Source organism: Perca fluviatilis, chromosome 14, assembly GCF_010015445.1.
Source record: "Perca fluviatilis chromosome 14, GENO_Pfluv_1.0, whole genome shotgun sequence".
Classification (NCBI taxonomy): domain Eukaryota; kingdom Metazoa; phylum Chordata; class Actinopteri; order Perciformes; family Percidae; genus Perca; species Perca fluviatilis.
In genome coordinates, this window is record NC_053125.1 from 19356832 (window position 1) to 19377384 (window position 20553).

The window sequence follows — 20553 nt, forward strand, 5'->3', positions numbered from 1 at the left end:
TCCCTCCTCCCCCTCTCTCTCTCACCCCTCTCACCTAGCTGTCCTGTCAAATTAAAGGCAAAAATAATCTACATAAAAATATCTGAATCTAATCTTTCACCACTGACCAGAACTAGGACTGCAGTAATCAAGTTCTCTACAATTTTAGTATTAACCAAATCAAGCTGGCCTGCTTCTATTGGTTCTCGAGCTTGTTTGGACGAAACCTAAAAGGTCTTGACTACAGACCTGATCAGAATCAGCCTTAAAACCTCCAACATGTGTAATCAAACAACGTGAACTCATGTAAATAACCCACCCCACAAATTTCTTACAGAGAACATATTTCAGTGTCCAAAATGGTGGCTTAGGCCATGTCCTTACTGTACTAGTAAATAAAGATGCAAAGTGAGAGCTCATTTCAGCCTGCAGTCTCTTTGCTGGTGACTGGATCAGACAATTACCTTGCATTTTACCTGCAGCATAATTATCTAATTACAGTAACTCCTCAAACGATAAAATGAATTATATTTAAATGGAAACCAGGGGCAGTGCAGTTGTGAACTCTTGTCATCATTCATTTATTTACAAAAAACAGAAAAAACCATGGTTACAAAGACAAAATAACCAAGACGTAAAACGTAGGGTCAAATGGAGAAAACAGGTCACCATTTTCATGTGACATGGGATTATGTCACGAAACGATCATCTATTTATAGTTTAAAAAAAAAAAAGGAACAAAACTGTGTTTACGGTTACTGGTGTAACAGATGATTGATGTTGCAGTCTGTATCCTCCAAAGTTAAAATCTGAGTACAGCTCTTCCTCTTTTATTTCCTGTTGTGGCAGCTCGTTCTCTCGCAGCGCTCCGTCGTGGGGTTTGTGCTCTAGAACTTGAACTCTTTGTATTTCTTGGCACCGCCTCGTGTGTCCTGCGGCTGGGCCTTCCTCTTTTTTTGCTGTACGGTGACAAACAAGCAGAGAGGGGGGAAATACAGAGCTGATTAATATTCAAATGTCACCACAAAGGGAAAACTGAAATGACTAAACCCTGCACTGCAATAATAGCCTCCCACTTTCCTTGTGGAGTCCTGTTTTTCCTCCGTACATAAGCGGTGATCAGTTTATCCCGTGGGGTTAAAATATAACCAACTGTTCCATTTCTTATGATGCAGCTGGTCACTTGTTATTGAGGAAAGGAGCATGTTTTCTTTTTAAAAAGGTGCCCTGCCACACATATGTCATTACTTTGTGGTAATGTCTGAAGTTCTACCATGGACTCTAACAATTTTTGTGGAAAAAATGCCTTGGTTACCTTGTTTCAAGCCATTCTAGCGTGGTATAGAAAGCCTGCAGGAAGACTCAGTTCGATTTGTGCCAGTTCTCATTAATATTTAACGAACTAAGCTGCTTGACTCGGCTGATTGGCTAACAACTAGCCAATGAGAGCCTGACTATCACCTTTACCCAGCGCAACTGGGCGAGCTCATGAATAGTTTTGAGCTCAGGCAACATGATGTCAGACTGACCAGCTTTTGTAATTGGCCTGATTTCTCCGCTTATTTCTTTATAGTGGCTAGAGCTGACAGAGGAGGTAGCAGTTCATTTTCACATTCACGACATAACACAAACACATATGGACCTAACATATTTCCAAAAATACAAGTAAAAACGGTTTTGTGTGGCAGGGCACCTTTAACCAAAGTCTCACAGTGTAGTTAATAAGGGAAAATGCATTAAGTAATAGCAGCATAATGTAGCATAAGCATAGCACATACGGTTTAATCTCAACTAAATTTTAACTAATATTACCTATAACAATCACACTTGCTGAGACTTAAGAACAAACTTTTCCATAGGTATTGACAGTGGTACCACAACTTCAGAAGCTTTTATCATTGGATTTGTATTGACTATATTCTAACTGTAGGAACTACATATACTGTATGGTTCTTTTACATTTATCTATGTAAAATTCTTCTGCTGCAGCTACCTAGAAACATAACCTTTTCTGTTCGCCAATCAGACTTCAGGAGAGCAAATGTAAACACTTTCAAGAACTATAAATTGTATTACTGGAGTGTTATATCAATCAGCAATCAAGAACATAAAAAAAAAGCACATTTCTTTATGAAAAAGGGCTTTAACTTGTCTCTGTACCTTCTGTTTGGCAGCATGCTCAGCCACCATGTCGCTGAAGTCCTCTTTCTCCACCTGGGCCTGCTGTTCTCTGACGTGCTCCTCGTACTTCTGCGTCATGGCCATGGGGTCCAGCTCCAGCTCCTCTGGAGCCAGGGCCACCTCTACGCCCTGGGACTCCTGCCCTCCGCCTGCCTTACGGCCTGCCATAGCCTGAAGACAGCAGAGAGGGAAAACAAGAGGAAGAAAAAGACAGAGAAAGTGTTTTAAGGAATGGCTACAGACGGATCATCGCATAATTTGACTTTATTTGGACATAACAGACTCGTCTTACCCCTGACACGTCGTAGATGTGTGTCGAGGCCATCATGGCTGCTCCTATGGGGCCAGTTCGTCTCTCTGGGAGCACTGTGAATAGCTGTGGCGTCTCGTTTCTATTGACAAAGAGTGTTTTAGCGCATATTGGTCATTCATTATTTTCCATTTTAAACAACAAGGTTTTAGAACTGGACAATATCTCTAAATGATTGTTGGTTACAGACTGATGTGGCTGGTGGTCACTTCCAGCTGATTAGCCGTTAGCTTATACAGACCTTTAGAGGACAATGATTCATACCATACGAAATACCTCAGAACAATAATCATATTTCATAAAACAACATATGTTCTATTAGATGAGCAGACAACAAATAACACTTGATCCATTAACACCTTATGGAGATTTACAGTAGGGAGAAAATACTTTACGATGTTGAGCAGTAAAAAGTAGTTAAGTAAAAGTTCATTTTAGATGAGCACCATTTATATAGAGAGGTTTACGTAAATGTTGCATAAATGTTTTCATTTGTCATATTCTAAGCTCTTTTAATAAAACCCATTAACTGGAAATGAAAAAGTCAAGTGCTCCGTCTGTTTATAGCCTGTGGTGCATCAAAACAGAAAGAGCTCTACTGTTGGGAGTAAATGGGAAATTAAAACAGCAGAGTTGCCGTGACAACACACTCACCCATCCATGGCCTCCTCGATTTTCTTCTTCCTCAGCTCAATCAGCTCGGGGGTCTCCATGCCGGCGGGTACCGATGAGAAGCCTCCAGGGGTGATCAGCCCACTGAAACACACACAATGAGATAGAGTACACGATGAGTTCAACCATGCGTGTCCCTCTCCATGATTGCATCTTTGTGTGTGTGTACAAACATTAAGGACTTTTAGCTTTGAGAGTGATCTGAAACATATATAGGCGGAAATGGCCTCCCTCATCTAGGCATACACAAAATAAGGAAAAGCAAGCAAATGACAGAGGTGGACAAGGATATGCACACAGCAGTCTTCAAAAGATCAGACCTGGTCCTTTAGTCTGATAGTTCACTGGCCAGTTGATCTTATAACTACATTGGTCAATAACAGTAATGACATTAGTCTGTGTGCGCATTGATAAGAATGTAATGGAAAACTGGCATTTAACATTGCAGCTCATTGCTCTTGGAATGAGACTCTTCCAGAATGATATTTTTAGGATATCTTGATTTAAGTGTTGACCATCAAGTACCTGTCTGCTGGTGTGAAGAATCCAGTTTCGTCTGGTTTCTCCTCGTCGCTCTCCTCCTCCTCCTCTTCCTCTGACGACTCCTCATCTGAAGGCTCCAGTTCTCCCCACGGTGCGTGATCCACCTCTTCCTCCTCCGCTTTGGCCTGATCGCATAGTCAACATATATTAGACATATTCGTCCATAGGTCTGGCAATTAACAATCTGGGTGTATGCAAACCTCATTAAGTTAAAAATGCAGATCTTTAAATCAGGATTCGGACAAATTTAAACCTTAAAGTCTTTTCTGTTTAATATTTTGATTTTGTTGAATATTTTTTCCTGTGATATTATATTCGTTATATGTTCATTTATTTTAGCTTAAAAGACGATACACAACCAGCGAATGGTATACAGTATACATTTCCAAACCGTTCCAGGAAAAGGAAGCACATCTTTCATATTATATTAGATCTACAGCTTCTGCGAAGAAACTACAAGCACTCCCACAGTTTTGTGTGTGTGTGTGTGTGTGTGTGCGTGTAAGAGGCTGTGTAGTCCTGACCTGGAAGTCTGCAGCATTTGTTCCAAACACATCACCGTAAAGCGGTTTGCCCATTTCGTCTACTGGCGGCTTCCCCCAGCCTCCGGCGTGATAACCAAACGTACAGTTCTAACGGGCAGAGAACAAGAGGATGAAGGAGACGACAAGAACAAGCCAATATGACCAACTGACACATTTATAGCATATCAAGTAATCTTTGTTGTTGTAAAATAAAAGTCCACTCTTGTATAAAAACCCCATTTAAGTTTGCACACTGGAAAACATTTGTACGCACAATAGTAGTTGTCTTACCTCTGGGATCGGGGAGTTGAGTCCGGGGATCTTGAGATTGGGGTAGGAGGGAGGGGGGCCGTACCTCTGCATGGCTATCAACCAGGGAGGGGGCACCTTGTGGGCGTTCTGGGGGGGGAAGAGACACTGGCAACGTAAGCTCACTGACCCGCACTGCTTCCTCAATAGATGTTTGAAAACAGCAGAGAGTGCACACCTTGAAACAGTGGCAAAGCCAAAACTATTCTATTTGGATCCTGTGTGGAACACTGCTGGCTCTCTGAGGGTTTATTTGAGCTAAAAAAAAAAAATATGTTCAACATTCATTTATCAAGTTCTAATATACGAAGAAAATAGAGCTGGGCAATATATCAATATTATATTGATATCGTGATATGAGACTAGATATTGTCTTAGATTTTGGATATCGTAATATGGCATAAGTGTAGTCTTTTCCTGGTTTTAAAGGCTGCATTACAGTAAAGTGATGTACTTTTCTGAACTTACCAGACTGTTGTAACTGTTCTATTATTTGCCTTTACCAAATTAATCATTATATCCACATTACTCATGATTATTTATCAGAAACGGCATTGTGTAAATATTTTGTGGAAAGCACCAATAGTCAACACTACAATATCGTTGCGGTATCGATAGAGGTATTTGGTCAAAAATACTGGGATATTTGATTTTCTCCATATCGCCCAGCCCTAAAAGAAAAGCTTCCCAGGTATGTTTTTTATAACTGTCATCATCTCAGCCGCTGTGTTCCTCTCCTCGTTACGGTGTCTCTGAATAAACAAGTCTTGTCACGTCTCATTTTACAGGAGATTCATTTTCACAGCCTGTACGCTCCTACACCCAAAAGCAGTAACAAGGAGAGCGACACATCAGGATGACTGGGAAAGTGACAGAACATCTGGATAACACTATATGGTCATATTTGTGTGTATTATTTGAGATTGCACTCCATTTCAGTGCCTTGCCAACTTAGCATTTACCTATGGCAGTTGTGGTTTTAAGGTGTTATTTTTACAAGGAATATTTTTAATTTACAAGGAATTATAATGTTTGTGGATCTTACAGGTCCGACAGGCATGCCCAGAGCGATACGCAGCTCGTCAGACAGGTCCCCCGGCTTCTTCTCTTTCAGACGAGTTTCAAACTCTTTTCCCTGCAGACACACAAAAACACACACACACAGCAGGTCACTCAGTGGGAGCTCACAGCACTGACTACTCACTTCCAGGGAGGATGGTTGCCATGGAACAATAATAAAAAAATTGTTTATAAAAAGATTTTGCTTAAAAAGGTAAGAGAACTCAAATTCTCATGGTCTAGTACCTCGTAGTAAAGGTCTCCGTGGATAGTGAGTTTGGGTTTGATCTGCCATTTGAAGAAGGCGTCGTGGAGCTTCTGGTAGTCAATGTCGATCTTCCCCATCTTGGGACGAACCTTCTCCCTCATTTTGGTTTTCATGGTTTTGGCGTCCTCCTGAAAAAGGAAGATTATGAATGAATGAATGAAGGAATCATTTTATTATTGTGTGTCATGCGCACAAAAAGTAAGCCCAGCCCAAACTGGCTTACAAGACACCATTACTTATAGCAAGGGACCAGATATCAAAATAGCAACATACATTAAACCAATAAACCTTCGTCTTTTTTGCCAGGCTTTAGAAACAAAGGTCGCCAACATATATACACACACACACATATACATACATACATACATACATACATACTATTAAATCTAAACAACTGCTCCATTTGGTCATCATCAATACACCAGAACATTTCATTAATTCTCAACTTCTCCTAAAGCCCAGGTCAGACTAAAGAGTCGCGACGAGACAAATTGAAACAGAATCTGCAGCGTTCTAAGACCGACCAGCTCACACCAATGCAACGAGTTGAGACGACGTATCATCTCCATAACAACGCCTCTTTGTACTTTCCGACTTTTGGCTTTTTGTAGCTGGATATATAATTAGTTTCATCTAAATATGAATCTGGGTAACATTAGTGGCATTGAGATGCTTGCTACAGTTGCATTTCTAGTGATGAATCGGCGAAAACGCGTTCTTCTAACGCCACTGGGCGCTGCCTCTTTTCAGTCAGTCACTCTCTTAACTCGCTTGACCATATATCGTTACCGCGCTATCGGGCAGTCGTTGAGGCTCCGTTTAAAACTCTGCCATTTCAACCAGCTGTTGGTAACATAAAAATAAAATGGATTATGGATCATTATATATTTCTATAGTTTATAGCTGACTTTACCAGCTGACTTCTCTATTGGCTGTTGAAACGGGTGACGTCCCTTACGTTCTAAAACCGGTCTCTGCAACTGGACCAGCCGAGTAGCAACGGAACCATCAGCTGGCTTGAGTCGAGCTGAGACGGGCCGGTTCAGACCGCTGAAACTTTTCCCTGTGACGTTCTAAAACAGTTTTGTCTCTTTGCTAATCTTGGGTCTGAACTAGACTTAATTCACATAGTTCGCACAACTTTTTATCTTTGAGGTTTTCAAATTAACTGCAACTGCATCTGAATTTCACAGGATGTCCTTAAAAATAGAAAAGTTGAAAGGAGCGGCTGGAAAATGAATGACTGTCACTCTGGTATCGCACCTTCTCCTGCAGGGCCTCCCTCATCTCCTGGATACCCGTCTTCTTGATGAACTCCGGCAGCTCAAACGGAGGCTTCTCTATACCTCTCTTGCCCTGCAGATACTTTCGTTTGAAGCACCAGTGGCGGGGCACCGGCACCGTGTTCCTGGTGGCCTTTAGGTGGACCAGCAGCTTGGGCTCCTGGGCCGTCACATCATGCATCTCCACTACATCTGGACGAGCAACCAGCTGGAACAAAGAAGACAGGAGGCGAAAATGAGATGAAAAGGTTATCGATAGTACTGAAACTTTGGATCGCAACAGCAATCCCAATTATTCTAGAAGACAGGCGTAATCATGGTTAGTAGTTATGACTGTTAGCCTTAATTTACCTGTTTAAGTTCGGCCACAGTGAGCCTGTTCATCCTCCTCAGCTTCTTCTTTGAGAGTTTGGGGACATCTGGTCTCATGTCCTGTACATGGAAAATATTATAAATGTTTTGCGTGTAAACAAACAGGATTTTGTTCTGTTCCATTTTCCTAACCGGGGTTTCTGCAGGTTTCATCAAGTCAGATTTAAGACTTTTTAAGACCATTATGAATGAAATTTAAGACCTTTCTTTTTTTAAGCCAAGTATCGCTAAACTTGTACTTCCCCCGTAGCCGATGAATTAAATCCGTTTTATGTCTGTGGTACAATCCTAAAGAGACTTGCGCCAATAACATAAAAGCTGATGGACTGCAATATAAGTTGCAAGTTGGAAATTATATTTGGACTAGCGAAAGAAAGACCACTACAAGACCACGGAATAGAGAAAAATAGAGCATTTGACGTAGCGTTGCATGGACGTAGGGAAACTAAGACCTGACCTAGCACACAATACTTCAGCAAATTTAAGACTCTTAAGGCCTACAATTTTGAAATTTGAGACTTTTTAAGACCCCGTGGAAACCCTGACTAACAGAAGGAAGGATTCAAACCTCATCGCTGTCATCGCTGTCTTTCTTCTCATCCTCAAAGCCCTTTTTCCGCAGCACGGCCGCCTCCTGCTTCTCTGCCTTCTCGGGCTCCTTCTCCTTCTCTTTCTTCACATCATCAGTCAGCTAGGAGAAATAAGGGAAATGGTTGCATTACAGCAAAACCGAAGCAAATGCCTTAATACACGTGAATGCATCAAAAACCACAGCCTTTTGCCGTATAGTAAACAAATAGTCAACAGTGCTCTGTAGCCACCTTAAACGCCTCAAAGATCCTCTTGAAGAAGATGTAGTTGGGGTCGTAGATCTCCGGCTCCTCTGTGATATACTCGATCTCCACCTCAGGCTCCTTGTCCTTCTCTTTTTCTTTGTCCTTCTCTTTGTCCTTGTCTTTCTCTTTCTCTTTGTCCTTGTCCTTGTCTCTGCTCTCCTTCTTCTGCTGCTCCTCCGCCTGCTCCTTCTTCTCCAGTGCGCGCTTCTTCTTGCTCTTCTTCTTGCGGTTTCTGCGTCTGCGGTTTTTCTGAAGGAAAATTCTAACATTAGCGTCCAAACAACTTTTAGGTATTTATTAAAACATGCGAGAGAGAAAAAAAAAGGCTCTTTATGCATTACTTCATGTTATGCACTTATATAAACACAGGCAGTACAAACAGAGGGCCTATTTCATTGTGATGACTGGCAAATATGAAAACACAAAAAGGACTGTGGTAGCAGCGTGAAAATGCACAGTCAGTTCAGGTTCTGTTTTCATAAAAACACATCTGCCCTCATTAATTTATGTATGAGATAAGATTTAAATATCCAAGATGATTAATGCTGAATTTCTCAGGTGCTGAATCAGTGAATTTGCCACAGAATTACCATAATACAATTAGTAGAGTGCTGTAGTAACACAAAACAACTGATATATAGGGCTGCAACTAACGATTATTTTGATAGTCGATTATTTTCTCGATTATTCGATTAGTTGTTTGGTCTATAAAATGTCAGAAAATGGTGAAAAATGTGGATCAGTGTTTCCCAAAAGCCGAAGATGATGTCCTCAAATGTCTTGTTTTGTCCACAACTCAAATATATTCAGTTTACTGTCACAGAGGAGAGACGCAACTAGAACATTCCCATTTAAGAAGCTGGAATCAAAGAATTTTTACTTTTGTCTTAAAAAATTACTCAAACCGACTAATCGATTATCAAAATAGTTGGCGATTAATTTAAGAGTTGACAACTAATCGATTAATCTTTGCAGCTCTACTGATATATCACAAGTACAGCGGCCTAGAAAGGTGTGAGAGGGGGTGTGAGAGAAAAGACTTACATCTTTTTTAGATATCTGACTGTCGTCGTCTTCGGTCTCAGACATGACTGGTGCAGAGGAGCTGTTCAGGTCCATCTCTGCTCCCTCGTCATCTTCTTCTTCTGAAACGGACAAATCAGATTATGAACCTGAATGCTACCACATCCTAAATATTCCAGTAAAACACAAGAGTACCAGCTGTACTGACCTGCGGGGTCGGTGAGCTGCTCCTGTCTGATCTCCTTCAGCTGGAGGATCTTCTCCAGAGCTTGAGGGATCTTGGGCCCACTGACGCTTACCTCCTCGCCCTGCCACATCTGGAATGGAAGCAAACAAACACTTGTGACTAAAGCGTGATTAATGCTTCTGCGTTAAATCTACGCCGTGGCTATGTACGTAGGTATGTGGAGATAGGGACCCTACGGAAAATGTAACTTATGTTGCAGCGACGCACATCGCTCGGACATGGCTTGGTAGCGTTGCACAGTCCATCTTTTAGCTTAAATTGGGACGATAATATATGTATACATGTGCAAGCATACAAGACCAGCGATCAAGAGCAAAACAAGTTAAAAAGCAAGTTTTATAGAGTCTGTGTGATTGAGCAACAGAAAAAAATGAAAAAACCTAACTGAAATCACAACTAAACTGAAGTATGGTACACAAGATGCATTGGGGGGGGGGAAGAATCGGTTTACCTCTCTATTATCTTCTCCTGGTGGAGGTGGCACTCTCTGTTTCTGAGTCGGCATCATACTGACACCAGGAGGCAGCGGCCCACGAGGATCCATACCTGCAAAACAATTTAAAAACACAGATTGCAGGTGATTAAACATTATTTATGATGTGATCATTTACACCAAACATGTGGTATAAAAAGTTAGGCCCTCAGAGTACAGATGAAACTGCGGTCATGCACACTAATCTTTTTTTCTGGAAATATAATGCTCTTTTTGACTTTAATCACCACTAACATACCTCTCACTGCGTTGACAGGAGGCATGCCTCTGGGCCCTGGACCCTGCTGCATCTTAACCATCTCTTGATGACGCTCCTGTTCCAGCAGCACTGCAGCCTGACACAGGAAGGAAGGAGATGGGACTTAAAACACAAGGTTAACCAAAAGGAGTTGAATCAAGGGTGTGCAAACCAAAAAAGAGGAAAGAGAAAAGGATGTGCCCTAACCGGTGTAAGTTGATTTTTTTTATTTTTTTTTTTTTATTATAAATTTAGAAATGTACAAAAACTCTTTCCAAAGAGTGTTTGTTTCATTTCTCAAATCTCTAAATCTGAAGTCAAGCTCGATCTGACGAGGTGGACTATCTTTATTGCCTCACCCTTTTCTGCTGCTCCAGGAGATCCTGTTCATCCATGACACGGGAATCACCCTGTGATACACAGAATCAACGAATGACTGAGCAACAGTCAAACAAAAAGTCACTTTACAGTATCTCTGTCTGCTCTATAGTGACTGAAACTCTGTGTGACAGTTGTTTCTGTGGTGGTAGTCAGATTCTACTATCCAAAGCAGAGATTTTGGGGTTGTTTTCTATCATTTGTGTTCCTGGCTTTGAGGACGTTACCAGCTCACAGACTGATTGCATCTCAGTGTTGTTTGTGTTTGAAAGGGAATGCTGAAAGCAACAAGTGGACTACATAGTCAGTGGACTTCACCTGCTGCTTGGCTCTCTCCTCCTGCTGTAACACTATGGCTGCTCTGTGCTGGGCCATCTTCAGCTGATCCTCCTGCGATAGGCCGGGAGGAGGCAAACCTGGGGGCTCCATGCCCATGTGGATGCCGGGTGGAGGGGGCCCTCCGGGCATCATGCTCATAGCCTGGAGCATGCCTATACCAGGAGGCATGGGTGGCATGGGCATTGGGGGCATGGGGGGGATGCCTGGCATCTGGAGGAGGAAGAAACAGGAGACTGTGAGGATAATGTGAGGTTGTGTTTGAAGCTTCAATCGTGTTATTCCTTTTCCATTTACAAAACATGAATGTAATGTACCCTTCATATGAAACATATTTCATCATGTAGTGAGAGAGAAATGAAGCTGCTCCTTCTAAATTTTGTTTGACAGCAACTGCATGGTTATGTAACCAGATATGATCATTCTACATCTTTAATTACTATTTTGTCAAGTACCAGAAAATGGTGCATAATAATATATACATGTAAAATGCTTCGTACATTTTCAGCTGTGTTTTCAATTTGATTATGTGACTTTTACCTGGGAGCCCATTGGTTTGTCATCATTAGGTTTGCTGAGGAGTATCCCAGTCTGCAGAGGGAAACATGCACAGAAGAGTGAAGGGACTTTTTGAGCAGCAGTGTCTGGGACAGTGATTGTGCAGCGTATAGTTAATCGCAATAAATGGAAGAGTTCAGAAGAGTCGACACTGGCCTCTCTTCCCATCTATGTGTGAGGCATGCATGAGCGAGGCACTACTTCATCCCTGTCTAGTCATGTGTAGCTGCAAGTTGGTCAACAATGCTATATGTGAAGCAGACCCGTCCCACATATAGCTGTGTGGTAGTTAAGTAGGAGAGCTGCTGAAAAAAGTGCAGGAATAGAACGTGCTTTTCCTTATCAACATGTCCAAACAATCAAGAAACTCAGCATCAATGCTTCGGAATGTCTGCTACATGCTTATAACTAAAAAGGCACAGACGTTGTAGTTACATTTACCTGAATCATGTAGCCCTTCAGTCGGTCCATTAGCTCCTCTCTGGGACCTGAATGACGAAAAATGTAATTCAAGGAAGTCACGTTAATGTAGTTTTTAACTGTTAACAACAATCATGATATAACATTGCACTGACTCTTCTTTGAATGTAAGCTGTGTTTCCACACTAATTAAGCCATTTTCAACACTTAACGGACTAACAGAAGTTAGCTAACGTAAACTCTGACAAGGGCTTAACGTTACATGACCCTTCATCTTCACTGAAATTAGCCTGCAAGCTAACAGCTAAATCAATAGGCAACTTATCCCCGTGACCAGATATATGTTGTTAGCGCTGCTTTCAACACATTATAGATGCACATTTTTTGCATAATTAGATACTGGATGTACATTTCAAATAATGTAAACACAGCACAGGCCTAGCTTCAGCACATTGTAACGGAAGTGTTGCGTTTGTAGTGTGGCTAGCGTTAGCAACTGACTAGCTAAACACAGTCCTTCTCCCAGTATGCTCTTCGTCTTTCCTTACCCATCGTGGGCGCTCCCAGCTCCGCCAGCTTGGACTGAAGCTCCGGATGGCTCCATGTGTTCAATGCCGCAATCGCACTGCCTAAATCGGACGGGAGAGATTCGGTGCCCGGTGGTCCGTCGGACGCCATGTTCAGATTCTCTCAATGAAACAACGGCGGCTGTTGCGGAGAGAACACGCGAGCTGCGCAGAACGGGACTGCTGCAAAGCAGCACGGGAAACCCTCCCTCGCACTCCCTGCTGGGACATGAAGTCCGAAAGGAGGAACGTCGCGTTTACTAATATTGCCTCTAGATGTCCGTGTTGTCACCTTGAATTTTTCTTCACATTCCTATAATCATTATGGGTTAGTATGGAATTTTGTTTTAAAAATACATTATGTTTAAACACAGCATTGAAGCTCTGTAAGCTTCTACATTGATATTTCTTGCTAAAATCAACATCACTATCAAAACTAATAGACTGTTTTAAAAATGTTGATGCACAAACACCTTTTAACAAACATAACAAGGCTATTAGGATTTAAAAAAAATGTACCAATCTGAGTAAAAGTCCTATACATTCAAAATGAGAGATGTATTTCATCTTAAAAATAAAATAAAAGTTTTAAGCAGTTTTCAGCAGAATGGCACCTGTCTTATGTTATTGCATTAATGTGTACACAGCTTTCTGATGTTGCAAAAGGTTGAGATTGAGCTAAGTATTTCAACTAATTTTGGTCAGGAGAAGAATGCATCGTATTTAGGTGATGAGATGCTGACATAGGCTACTGTCGGCAATATTCATTTGTAGCAGTTAAATACATGTTGTGGAGAAAAAAGGACAATATTCTCCACTGAAATTAGTGGTCCAAATCAAAAATAGCCTAGTTTAAAATGTAAGAAAGGTTTTAATATGCACTTAAGTAGGCCTACAAAAACAAACTAAAATAGCTTTCATACGGACACATGAAACTTCCATAATGCACAACGTTATGGATAGGCTACGTGTTGTTTTATTGTTAAAACTGTATCTAATGTCAAATGAGTCCTATAAAGTGCATATAAATTCAAACATACAAGACTGATCTGCTTTATAAGGCCCTGTATGTTCTGATCAAAACATGGTAGCCTACATGAAAGCAGAGTGTAGCCTAACCCTCCCTTTCAGTTGTGTGGTTTGTGACTAGCGGGCATTGCGCAGACGCAGTCGGAAGGGTGCACATCAGCTCCCATAGATCAGAACAGAGGGAGCAGGGCGTTCCTAAATAATATGCGCTGTTAGGGGGTTGAACCTACACTAAACATGGAAGGGAAGCCAATTGCATATTGAATGTTTAAGTAACATTGCATTGCATTTTAACGGAAACATCCGGCTAGCAAGGTAAATATAAAATTCCTTCATCAACACTGATTTCACTGTATGTCTAGTTGTGTCGCGCTGCAGGAAGATAACATGCGGTTGACTTTCTAGTCTGAACTTTTTTTTTTATATGAGATTCAAGTTTATGGGTTGTGTTGTGAAAACTGGAACCAAAATCGTGTAAAGCAAACTCCGATCGCAGTCGCTTACAACTTTCGCGACACCATAAAACCACGAAATCTGCCAATGCTGCAGGATAAGTTTCCCGAAATCTGTTGTTATCGCTTGCCGTTTTTTCTGCTCATTGTACGGATACCATTTTTGATGATAGTGAAGTGAAACGTAAAGGGTCGCCCAGGTTGATCAACTTGAAAAAAGTTGCAGTAGGCCTATGGCAGCGGAACACTGTATCTCCACTCAGGGACCGCACCTACTATCAGGACAAGTCTATATTATCTGTGTGAGCCATGCACGAGGATATGCCCTATAAATGCCTGCTATTCACTATAATTAAACCACTCATCGAAAAATAAGTGTAATCTACATACACTGCTTGTTTTAACATGTGTGTGAAGCCAATTTTTTTTTACATCCTGCTTTGATAAAGACCTCTTCAATAACCAGCATTTATTCTCCCGATTGGACACTGTACGTGTCTAGTTTCTCAGGTCTATTTTATTTATGGCTTTAAAGCAAACACTTTGGATATTTCATTTCACAGTGTTTGGAATATGAACCCTGCATACAGAAATACACCAGAGGTCAGAATGCTTACTCACACCTCAAACACTGGACCTCACACACCCACAGGGCACAGGCATAGTTACAAGTAGCATGTATTTAAGCAGTGTGTTTTCCTCTCTGTGTCGTGAGGAGGAAACCACTGGCACATTAAACTCAGACACACATCAGCAGAAAAGCAGCGGTGAGACATAGCTACTACGGACTGTTGGTATTGGTTTCAAAATCCTTGTGTGACTGTCAGGGGTGTAGCACAACATTCTGGACCCTGTACACAGGCATCCTGTATGGGCCCCTCCCCGCATCCACTATTTATTCTAGTATCTAGGCCTCCTTCTCACAATAGGGCACTGTATACTTAGTCCCCCTTTTTTTCCCCAGTCTGAAGCTCCTCATGTGACCCCTGAGTGTCCCATGTTTTTATTTAGGTTAGCTGCATGACCCATACGCCATACCCTTTCTAAAATTGTATAATAACAGCAAATAATAACACAATATGTATGAAACCTAATGCAATTCATTACATGGTGTGTTATGGAGGAGCTATCATGCTGATGCCTTTGGTGTTATTTCAATACACGCCTATAACGTAACACATAAACACGCTATGTTAGTTTTAGTTCAAGCATATATCCTCATCTATTTGAATAAGCTGTAGCAGAGAATATGTTTCTGTATTGTTATCCAGCTCCATGTTATTAGACATAGTGGTGGCTTTTCTTTATGTGTCTGGACATGAAATCTACTGCTTGTCATGTCTCATAGATGTCACTACCTGCACTGAGGTGGAGGATATCTGTGTGTGTGTGTGTGTGTGTGTGTGTGTGTGTATGTATGTGTGTAAGGGGGTAAGTGTATCTCACATGTGAGGGGAATGAAATATTCACTACAGCCAGATTGAACGTTGGGCAAAGTGTGCCCTGATAATATGCACCAGAGGGAAAAAAAGTACACTGTACACTGGCATACCATCAGCCACTTTTCGATCTTGACGTTACGACATTTTTGGGTTCAACATTGGGGCAGCAGAGATCTCCACTTTTGAGCATTATTAAAATTTTGAGCATACACAGAAAACACTTGATTTTCTGCATTCTGTTGACTTTTTCTGCAACAATGTGTGCCCTTTTTTGCATGAATTCATGGTGCAAATGTCTTTAATTATGTAAAGGAAATTATTATTATTATTAACTGGGGGGGGGTTGCACTGGCCAGTTTTGATTAAATTACGGTGTGTGTGTGTGTGTGTGTGTGTGTGTGTGTGTGTGTGTGTGTGTGTGTGTGTGTGTGTGTGTGTAGCAGGATTTGGTCATGAATAAATTATTCCATTTAACGTTAAAATATGGATTGTTATTGATATATATTATTCATGTAATTTTCATGCATAATAGGTCTGGCCTCTACCCAACCAGCAGACAAAAAAACTCAACCTGCATCAACACTTCAAAAGTAGCCCAATTTCATGGGAAAAACAGCTGAACTGGCAACTTTCATTGATGCTAGAAACATTTCGGTCAGTGCTATTAGTAATAGCAAAAGTGTTTCTTGTGGTTTTAGTAATAGCACTAGTTAAAATGCGAGAATAGTAGAAATAAATAGTTTTAGATATGGAAGTAGGATAGCACTAGCAGTGGTAGTTCTAGTAATGTTATTTCTAGCTAGCTAATGTACAGCTGCTAGCACTATACTAGCTAGCTGTAGCTCTAGTAACATGAGTCTTGTAAGGTTAGTAATAATAATAATTGCAGTACTATTGTAAGTGGTAACGTTGGTAGTAGTTGTAGTACTACCCTTGCTAGCAGCAGCAGTTGTGGATAACAATTCTTCACAGTCTTTAAAAATTGGACCTGTAAACCTGGTGTTGTAGCTACATTGTGTTCTTTGGCTCTCTTAGCAGGGATATTTTTCAGCTAATGTTAGTGAACTGGGATGTTTTCAATGGGTGTGGTTCACAGAGAGCAGTGGAAACTAACTGAGGTCCTCTGAGCCAATAAGAGACAAACTCTTTTCAGCTTCTGTTGTGACTGACAGCTGAGTCTTGAAACAGGAAGAGTGTTTTGGATAGTGGAGAGTTGAGGTGGTTAAAAAAAAGACGGTGCTCAAAGAAACAAAAAAGGGAGAGATCTTGAGAACAAACCATCTGTACAATACAATACACACACACACACACACACACACACACACACACACACACACACACACACACACACACACACACACACACACACACACACACACACACACACACAGCCATTGTGAGCAATCAAATAGAACTAGGATTTTGAAATTTAGTTTAGGTCACAAAGTAGCAGGGCGGGCCTGTTGTGACTAATCCCTTTTCTATGCAGAACGAGCATGTGTGTTTATGGTTGACTGAAAATAAATAGGCTGGGCTCATTTGTCTTTAAACCTTGAATGTATAGAGGGTGTACATAGCTGCTGCAATTGTCTGTTTTTTTCACAGAGCTATGTATGGACCTGATCTCTGCATACAGTCTCGCTTCAGTATCTAATTTTTAACGTCTTTTCTTTCAGAGTGTAGCTGCTGGTTGGACAAGGAAGGACTGAGGCCTGTCCTCCTGTTGGCATCTGGATAAAAAAAACGAAAACAAACTGTGATTGGTGCTCACTGGGACGTCTGCCTTCGCTGTGAGTAGGACATCTCTCTCCAGAGTCTGTAAAGCTTCTGCATTTTGAGCCCCTACTCTTGTGATTGTTATTGCTTTCAAAGTATGCAGCTACAACAGAACCACAAGTGCCGCAACCACGCAGCAGCCTGGTTAATATTTTATAGCTTCTTAATGGCCACTGATGTTTTATTCTGATTTAAAATTGAGCCTTGAAGCCATTACCACCTTTATATCCAATTTACATCAAAACTGCTGCAGTGCTTTATATCAAAACTGTAGCTACAGTTGCCTCGCTACTTATTGACACATCTTTACATCTTATTGTAGTTCCACACGTACAAACATTACAGCTGACAGCGTGGCCCCACAGTTAACTCCACAAACTCAGGATGGTGGAGCCCATTTTTGCGACAGGCATGGCTGCCAAGCTGAGGAGCCAGTGGGATCGTGATGAAGGTCTGGGACAGAATCACATGGCTGTGAAGTTTCTGGGTCAGGACTACGAGAGTCTGAAAGCCCAATGCCTCCAGAGTCGGAAGCTGTTTGAGGATACTTTGTTCCCTTGTGTCGCATCTTCTCTGGGATTCAAGGAGCTCGGCCCCAATTCCGCCAAGACCTCCGGAGTGCGCTGGATGAGGCCCACGGTGAGACTTATTTTGCTGAAAATGTGTCTTATCTTGGATGTTATTATTAATTCTGGGAATTATTATTAATTTTGGGAATTACACAAAGGGAGTCATAAAAATATCAGTTTTGTTAATAAAGCAGTTCATTATCAAATGATTAACATTTCACTCTAAAATCTTCATCAAAGTTTGGAGGACCATCGGACAGGTTTCATCTTAGCCTTCTCCCAAACTATTGACATCAACTTAACAGGGCTGTGCTTTCAAAGCTCCAAGAGAGCATGCTAAATAAACCCTGCAGTAACTGGAACAGTCTACTGTCAAAGCATAGATAAGAAGTGCATTGTCAGTGAGGAAAACATAGGAGATAATCTGGTAAATATTGAAATGTTAGTGTAATCTTTGGCTACGAAACACACTGATATTCTTGCCAAGGGACCATTTTAAAAATTTTTTTTTAAGATAATTTTTTGGGCATTTTAGGCCTTTATTTTTTGACAGGACAGCTTATAGACATGAAAGGGGAGAGAGAGGGAGGGGAATTACATGCAGCAAGTGCCGCAGGTCGGAACTGAACCCACCGCTGCTACGTCGAGGACTAAGCCTTTGTATATGGGCGCACGCTCTACAAGGTGAGCTACCCAGGCGCCCACCATTTTATATCTTTTAGCCAATGTATTAAACACCTGATACATATAATTTTTAACCTTTTTGCAAAAAATATTTTCATACTAGCTTGTTTCAACTCATGTTGGTATAAAACTTGACACTTAACATTTCTATTAAAATGATTATTTAGTCATTTTTTTGTTTGTTAACACATCTATCCCCAATTCATTAGAAGCCTTACCAGTTGTTGTGTTCAAGTGCTATTGGAAAGCTCTTATATGTGAAAGTTGAGAGACGGTCAGTATAGCGTGTATGTCAGCATTCATTCAGCCTAAAAACAATCCACAATTTAAACTGCTTTACCATACATTGATAACATGACATCCATACCAAAGTAAGGTTTGAGTATCACTGACAAAACACTGCTGTTACCCTAAAAAATGTAATGGTATTCTGTCAACTGTCATGAAATAATGTAATTATTGTAATAATGAACTGTACAGTATATGTGATTTTGAAGGGCATAAGCAAAAACATGCAAAAAAACAGGTATGGTCCTTTAACTTTAAGTGTTTGGGAGAAAGCTGAGAAGGAACTATGGACGCTAACTTTCTATGTTTGATGATCCTATGAAATATATCCGACACTGACTGATTACTTCAGGAGCGAGCAGATAATGACTGAATATCCATTCTGTTTAAGCTTTTTTATTACCTGCTCTAATATCTTTCCTCACAGACATGAATTTCATCTGTTGCTTGGCAACTAAACATTTTGTCAGGAATGGTTGGTCAATATAATTTTAATGTTCCTACAACACTAATCAGGACTTTGCAAGTGCCTTTAGAGAGGTTTCTTCTTCTTCTTCTTTTCTTCTATCCGTCCATATATCTCCCTAAACCTCCAATCCTTCTCTGCCTGCCTGTCTCTGTGGTTCTTCCTCTCCCAGGCTCTCATCACTGCGCTCACTACATTATAATTACATCAGGGTGCTCCCTGTAGCTAAATATTAGACCAGAGAATTAAGTGGGACTGTCTTCATTCGTTTTTATCACGGCAGCCCTTGCTCTCATCACTGTTCGATTTGCACATGCCGTGACAGGTTGCTGCTGTCAGTCCCGTAATAGAGCAGCAAGCAGAGAGCGTGGTCTTAAAAGCCCCCGGGGTCGTGATCGTGAGCGTGACTGCAGCATGTTGGCTCCTCTTGCAGCTTACATTTGAGTGTGTGAGAGCCACTGTGGTAACACGTTTCCTGTTGTGTGTCAGTCCGCTCTAATGCTTTCTGGGGTCTCATTTCTCCCATAAAGTCTGATGTTTTATAATACATGTGCATTGCCTGAACCACAGGATCTGTAATATGTACCACGCATAAGAAGGTTCATGGTGTTTCCCCAAAAATCTGTGCTTTGTGTGAGCCTGAAAAAGAGAATTTAAGCGTGTGTGTGTGTGTGTGTGTGTGTGTGTGTGTGTGTGTGTGTGTGTGTGTGTGTGTGTGTGTGTGTGTGTGTGTGTGTGTGTGTGTGTGTGTGTGTGTGTGTGTGTGTGTGTGTGTGTGTGTGTGTGTGTGTTGTGTGTGTGTGTGTGTGTGTGTGTAATTGTGTTTCTGTGAATTCAACCATGTTTCCCTGATGATGTGTGTGTGGGGGGGAGGGGGGGGCGCAAGAGAATAAATGGAATATTTCTTTTTATAGCTTCATGTGGAGTTTATCACGCTCAACATGCGGTAAAAGAGGGTTTACAGAGCAGGAAGTACTGTATTGTATTGGGAGCTAAGACGTGAACACTAGAATGCAATATTTCTTTCTTGATGTTTATTTCGTGATCTCTGCTTGTCCTTAGATAGTCTGGTTTTCATTTTAGCTGTGCGATTTTTAAAGGGGCAAAATTTTAGCTTAAAAAAAGGGTTAATGGATTATCAGAATTGTTGCCGTTTAATTATCTGTCAATCGAGATACTTGTACTTGTGTGATGAGATTGATATGAGTTTTGTTAAGAACGGAGATAGCTTTGTACGATGCAGCATTAGGGC

At 41.2% G+C, this 20553-nt stretch overlaps 2 protein-coding genes across 3 annotated transcripts in view; one reads left to right on the forward strand and one right to left on the reverse strand.

Moving 5' to 3' along the window:
* Window positions 1-531: 531 nt before the first annotated feature.
* Window positions 532-12804, reverse strand: sf3b2 (splicing factor 3b, subunit 2). Of its 2 annotated transcripts, XM_039822119.1 has the most exons (22): window positions 12578-12707; window positions 12051-12097; window positions 11592-11642; window positions 11034-11264; window positions 10697-10747; window positions 10338-10434; window positions 10058-10152; window positions 9568-9676; window positions 9381-9481; window positions 8322-8585; window positions 8069-8191; window positions 7480-7560; window positions 7109-7336; window positions 5824-5973; window positions 5564-5653; window positions 4501-4608; window positions 4210-4317; window positions 3668-3810; window positions 3125-3226; window positions 2453-2552; window positions 2140-2331; window positions 532-938 (listed from the first exon to the last, which is right to left on the reverse strand). In XM_039822119.1, exons 1-22 carry the CDS (start codon window positions 12705-12707, stop codon window positions 867-869), a joined length of 2673 nt encoding a protein of 890 aa, XP_039678053.1. In that variant the 3' UTR covers window positions 532-866. The 2 variants fall into 2 exon arrangements, with proteins under 2 accessions (XP_039678053.1, XP_039678055.1); XM_039822121.1 differs by lacking the exon at window positions 10697-10747 and having other exon boundaries at window positions 867-938; window positions 12578-12804.
* Window positions 12805-13773: 969 nt separating this feature from the next.
* The window catches only part of capn1 (calpain 1), a 32169-nt gene continuing 25389 nt past the window's right edge, over window positions 13774-20553 (forward strand). Inside the window, exons 1-3 of the mRNA XM_039822122.1 lie at window positions 13774-13939; window positions 17195-17308; window positions 17617-17933. Coding sequence (XP_039678056.1) covers window positions 17679-17933 — 255 coding nt within the window. The 5' untranslated portion in view covers window positions 13774-13939; window positions 17195-17308; window positions 17617-17678. The remainder of the gene's footprint in view (window positions 13940-17194; window positions 17309-17616; window positions 17934-20553) is intronic.